This window comes from Echinops telfairi, unplaced genomic scaffold (genome assembly GCF_000313985.2).
Source record: "Echinops telfairi isolate 266 unplaced genomic scaffold, ASM31398v2 ScPeMD7_7469;HRSCAF=8507_1, whole genome shotgun sequence".
NCBI lineage: Eukaryota > Metazoa > Chordata > Mammalia > Afrosoricida > Tenrecidae > Echinops > Echinops telfairi.
This window is the reverse complement of record NW_022111373.1, coordinates 35,022,515-35,029,005: the sequence shown is the minus strand read 5'-3', so window position 1 is coordinate 35,029,005 and position 6,491 is coordinate 35,022,515. Positions and strand designations below refer to the sequence as shown.

Here is a 6,491-nt window from a genome sequence, read left to right as displayed (position 1 = left end):
GCATCTATTGATATTATCATGTGGTTCTTATAGTTTTTCATGTCAGTGTGACGAATAATTCTAATGGTCTTTCGTATGTTGAACCATCCCTGCATCCCTGGTATGAATCCCACTTGGTCATGGTGAATTATTTGTTTTATATCACATTTGCACATTCATTGCCCTCATCATCCTCAAAACATTTGCTCTCCACCTAAGCCCCTGGAATCAGCTCCTCATTTTTTCCCCTCCCTCTCCACTTCCCCTTCCCTTATGAACTCTTGATGATTTATAAATCATTTTTTGTCATATCTTGCCCTGTCTGACGTCTCCCTTCCTGTTTCATTTTTTAGAATTGTTTCTGTTGGGTTTCCCAGTTTGAGAAGCACAGGAGTGGATGCACAGAGAAATAGCTGATGCACTGGTTTATTGGGGCTGGGGAGCGCGAGGGGCAATTGAGCAAAGAATGAATGCGGGAAGGGAGAGGGAGGTCACTAAAACTGACCGTGATGATGTATAGACAACTCTTTAAAAGCAACTTTATGGAAGGGTATGAAATGTGAATTTTATACCCAGAAAACTACCTTAAAAACCCACCAAAGTTGACTAATGGTTACCAGTCAGTGAAGGAGGAAAAGTTTTTGTTTAGGGGACATTGAGTTTATGTGAATGGTGGTGGAATAATTTGGAAAAAGATGTCAATAATGTTTGCACAACATGGAGCATATAATCAGTGGCACTGAATTATACATGTAGAAACTTGAATTGGAGAATGCTTTGTTGTATATATTTTTGCCACAATTAAAAACATAGTAATAATTAAACTAATAATGTGTACAAGGAAAAAGAGTGTTCTAAAATCAATTGTGGTAATGATTGTACAACTCTTGATATGATTGGACTATTGAATTGTATGATGTGGATGTAGTGCCAATAAAACTTTAAAAAGTGTGTGTGGTGTGTGTATTTGACCTTGTGTAACTGGCTTACTTAAGGCTAATGTTGTATGACCATCTTGTAGCTTATATCCTGACTTCATTTACTCCTTATGCTTGTGCTATTTATAATAGCAAAGGTGGAAACAGCTGAAATGCCCATCAGTAGGTGAATGGGCAAACAAAATGGATTCAGATTCTGTTCTCCATATCACTGTGCTAGAAAGTTACTCTTTTTACTGACCTTAATTATTTTTCTGCTACATTGAATCAAAATAGCTTTCAATATCTATGTGCATATATGTCTGTGTGCACAAGGCAGAAAGTAGAACTAAAATCAACTTCACAATGAAAAGAAACCCAATTTTCAGTATGTATTTACTCTTGACAATGTTGTCGTTTAATAACAGAGCCCTGGTGGCACAGTGGGTAAGTTCTCAGCCGCCAAGTGAAAGGTGGGCTCTTTGGACCCACCAACCAGCCTGCCAGTGGAAGATGTAGCAGTTGGCTTCTGTAAAGATCACACCTGTGGAAACCCTGCAGGGCAGTGCTGCTCTGACTATAAGGCTGCTATGAATTGGAATAGACTCAGTGTCAATGGGTTTTGGTTTGCTTCAGGCCTTTTAATATTTGCTTACAAAGTCTGGTCTAATGTTATATTTTTTCTTTGGATTTGTTGCAGTAGTTTGTACTCATAAAAATGAACCTATGATCCAGTCATTTCGGTCATTAGTTAGGAAGAGCCTTTTATTTGCGCATTCAACCTTGAAATTATTGTCACTGTGTATTGTTTCTTCTACTCGTGTTACTTGCTGATTAAGTCCATGCTTTTTAATGACTTAGTGCCCCTGTTGTCTCTCCTATTTTCCTTACAAGAACTCAAAGTGGGGAAGGGAGGGAAAGACGTGCATACAGTAAGATATGTGAAAATATGTATATTGTATATTGTTGTTGGTACATTTTACTCAAAATACTTTTTTTCCCCCTCCTACTCTCATTTTTCATTCATTTGGATTGCTCAGTACTTAGATGCTTGAATATTTTCTGAGTTTAGAGATAGGTAAGACGTTTTCAAGCCCACAGTACTTAGATGCTTGAATATTTTCTGAGTTTAGAGATAGGTAAGACGTTTTCAAGCCCATAGATTTGTAGATCTAATCTAATCTGTTATTGTTAGGTGCCATCCAGTTGGTTCCTTCCCGTAGTGATCCCGTGAACAACAGAATGAAACAATACCTGGTCCTGCACCATCCTTAGAATGGTTGCTTAGTTTCTGCCTGTGGAGCTCTAAACTAGCTCTCCTTAAAGACCAAGCCCACGGCCATCAGATCCATTGCAACTTACAGTGACCCTATATATGATTTCCGTGGCTGTAAATCTTTGTGAGAGGGAGAGTATAGCTTAATGAAAAAGCTGGTGGGTTTGCACTGCAAATCTTGCGGTTAACTGTCCAGTTCTAATCTGGCAGCATCACCAGGGCTCCTTGAGTAACTGTCCTTATTCCTGCTAATATATGTAAGTGTTCTTAGTCCAGAACTGGATAACAAATGAAAGAAAGCCACTGAATTTTGTCTTCTTTCTTTTTATGTTGTCTGGGCTATATGTTTATCTTAACTTGAAATCATATCTTAAATATTATGAACTTTTCCTTTCAGTGCAAGAAGTAGATACGAAAAGTACTAACAACTTCTTGACATGTAGCTTTTTTTTTTCTAAGTAGATTCAGTTTGGAACGTTATCGGATTATTTTGATGCACTAGATAAAGCAGATGCAAATAGTAGAAAGAATAGCCAATCAGTATTTCCTGTTGTAAGTGGAGATTTCTTCACCTATGCTGACCGAGATGATCATTACTGGAGTGGCTACTTCACATCCAGACCCTTTTACAAGCGAATGGATAGAGTCATGGAATCCCATTTGAGGTACATTTCCCTTTTGATTGTTTACATTTATTTATTCACTTCTTTTATGTTATCATAGCCTTCCTGTAGGGCAGCGGTTCTCAACATGTGGGTCGCGACCCCTTTGAGGGTTGAACGACCTTTTCGTGGGTCACCTAAGACCATCAGAAAACATAAATATTCCACGGTATAGAATTACATATTGTTTTGTGATTAATCACTATGCTTTAATTGTTTTAATTATATTCAATTTGTAACAATGAAAATACATCCTGCATATCATATATTTACTTTATGATTCATAACAGTCGGAAAAATTACAGTTATGAAGTAGCAACAAAAATCATTTTATGGTTGGGGGTCACCACCACATGAGGAACTGTATTAAAGGGTCACAGCATTAGGAAGCTTGAGACCACTGCTGTAAGGTTTATGTCTTCAATCTCTAATCAGATTATTACATGAGTTTTGTTCCAAAAGGAAAGGCAGATTTCCTCATTTGATTTTGTAAGGTGTGTGTTCTGTTTTCTCTGCATTTCAAATTAATTATCTCTATAATTCACACTAATACTAAGCAGCAGCATCCTGTGTGTCTGCCAGTGAGTGATGATAAACTGGAAATACAGGCAAGGATCCAAAGAAACAAAGTAGTACATCTTAGCAGCCCTGGGTTTTACATGTTGGAGAACTTCAGAAGAGCCATCCATCGCAGTTCTTAATTTATTGTAGGGGAAACACGTTGTATGGATATGGTTTCTGCTTAGAAAGATAAACTTTCAGAGCGAGAAGAACTGATAGGACAGGCAGTGATGCTCCAGAAACGTAGACTGACATTGAGAAGACAGAAAAGTCAACAAAAACTTGAAAAAATACTCTTAATTAGCACTGTTCAGTAAACCTTTCTGCAGTGATAGAAGTGCTCTATTTCTGCACTGTCCAACACGGTAGCCACTATTGAACACTTGAAAGGAGACCAGTGTGACTGAGGGATGGAAGATTTCATTTCATTTTAGTTATTTTAAATGGAAATAGCCACATGTTACTAGTGGCTCCGTATTAGAAATACAGTGCCAAGTAACTACCTTACTGGTAATTAGCAATGATAAACTACCCCAGTGGCTTCCAAAATTTTTTATGTGTGTATAGCTCAGGAGTCCTGGCAGTGTAGTGGTTATGCTTTGGACTGCGATCTGCGTGGTCAGCTGTTCGCAACCATCAGCAAGCAGCTCCTTGAGAGAAAGACTGGGCTTTCTACGCTTGTAAACAGTCACGGGCTCGGAAACCCACAGGGGCTGCTGTGAGTCAACATTGACTCAACGGCTATGAGTTAGTGCATATAGCTCAGTAGAATAATTCATTTTCGAATCTCAGGTGTAAATATAAATATATATGTAATATTTACCTTCTCTGTACCTGAGAAAGCATTATAACTTGGAAAGGCAATCTTTGAAAATCACTAATTTATTTCGTAGGCTATTTCTTTGGTTGAGTAGCATGTGTTTTAATTGCTGTTACTGTTCTTGTGCTGTGATCATTATTTCAAAAGCCGAATCTTTGTTATGTAGAATGATGATGCTGATAAATATGTATTGAAAAAATACAATACATATATTGTATTTAAATGTTATGTCAGAGCTTTGTACCCAAAATAATAAAAACGTTTTCTTTATTTTCTTCTAAATTTGTACTTTTTTGTTAAAGTTCATTTTATTGGGGGCTCTGACAGCTCTTCTACCAATCCATACATCAATTGTATCACACTTATTTGTACATGTTACCATCATTATATTCTAAACATTTACTTTCTGTGTAAGCCTTTGGTATCAGCTCTTCTTTTTACTCTTCCCCCTTCCCACCCTTGTGACCCCTTGATAAATTATATATTATTTTCATAGCTTACATCGACTGTCTCCCTTCCCCCGCAAAAAAACCCTTTATTATATTGTCTAAACTTTCTATGATAAAAAGGTAAGTGCTAGCACAATGCAGTAATTCTCTTGCACTAATAGTCGTTAAGTGTCAACTAATTTTTAGCAACCATAAGTCATGAATCTTGCTTCATTCAGTCTTAATGTATTGGACATATTAATGTGAAATAGTTATGGTAGTAGTATACTGAGGAAGCTTTTGTGTTTAAAAAAATAATAGTGGATTTCAAAATTTAATCTATTAGAAAATAAGTTTCCTTTCTGATAATGGTGATAGTTCATCCTCAAGCTAACTTCCAAAATGTGAGTAAAATCTTAAAAAGACAAAATTTAAAAATATACTGGAAGTTTACTTTTTAACATTTTGGAGCATCTGTATAAATATGGATCCCAGATGGCACTCTGAGATAGGTCTTGGACTATTAACCACGAGGTTGGCGGTTGAAATCCACCAGCCACTCTATGGGAGAAAGATGAGGCTGTCTTCTTTAAGGATTTATAGTCTTGGAAACCCTACATAGGGTTGCTGTGAGTTGGCAGTAGGGTTGAATTTATGTAAATACATACACGTAAAACCCCAAACCAGCTGTCATGGAGTCAATTGTGACTCTTACAGCCTCCGAGTCAAACTGCTCCTAGGATTTGTGAGGCATTAAATCTGTGTAGGAAGAAGACAGCTTCAGCTTTCTCCTGTGGACTGTCTGGTGAGTTCAGACTACTGACCTTGTGTTTAGCTGTCCAAAGGGACATCAGGCTCCTAAGTACATAGACATACTTAATAAGCAGATAACCCCATATATTAAAAGTGGGCTTGAGTATAAGTAAATTGGAGTTCCTTAGTGGTGCCAAGACTACAAATTCAACTACCAGTCAAAAGTTGGCAGTTCAAACTTACTCCAAGGCCCTTTGGAAGACAGGCTTGTTAATATGCTAGGGAGTGGGTCTGCTCTCCTCACATGGGGTCATGGTGAGTTGGAATCAAGTCCATAGCACCTGATATACTTCCAGTGTATGTAAATAAGTATTCTTTATGAAACTAGGAATATATGCTGTAAGTATATATGAACAAATCCACACAATTTATTTAATTCAATATATGATTCCCATGCCCTGATTTTAGGAAATTTAGAATTTAAAGTAGAGAATATTTAGAATCCTTGAATATATGTACACTTTAAGGGAACTCATCTTTTTAAACTGAACAGCAAAAACACCAATTTTCCCTTTTTACTGATAATCTTTTTTACATTTTAAAGCTGCCTTGATTTTTCACTGTCTTAATAGGTTTGATATATAGAGCCTTTTAACACTTTTCATATTTCACTTTAAAGAACTTTTCATAAATCTAAAGTTAAGTACTAGGCTGCTACCTGCAAGGTTGGTAGTTCAAACCTATCAGGGCCACCTTGGGAGAAAGACCTTGGCAGTTTGCTACCATAAAGATTACAGTGTAGAACCCTGTTGAAAAAGTTCTACCCTGTATATAGAGGTCTAAATACAGGCATGTACATATGTGAATATATTTATATGTGATGATGGGGAAATAGATCTATGTGAATATATTAATAGGCTTAGTATTAAGGTAGCAGATGGACATTGATACTCAAGTACTTCCTCAATGCAAGAACTCTTTGTTCTATTAATCTGGTATTCCATGATGCTCACCTTCCCAACATGATCATGGAAGACAAAGCTGGTGCATAAGCAAATGTGAAAAAAGCTGATGGTGCCCAGCTATCAAAAGATA

The 6,491-nt window shown here is 37.0% G+C and overlaps 1 protein-coding gene across 1 annotated transcript in view; it reads left to right on the top strand.

The window, feature by feature from the left end:
• MAN2A1 (mannosidase alpha class 2A member 1) overlaps positions 1 to 6,491 on the top strand; it is a 206,580-nt gene that overhangs the window by 100,642 nt on the left and 99,447 nt on the right. The window contains exon 9 of the mRNA XM_004706587.2: positions 2,635 to 2,837. Within this exon, the coding sequence (XP_004706644.1) occupies positions 2,635 to 2,837 (203 nt within the window). The remainder of the gene's footprint in view (positions 1 to 2,634; positions 2,838 to 6,491) is intronic.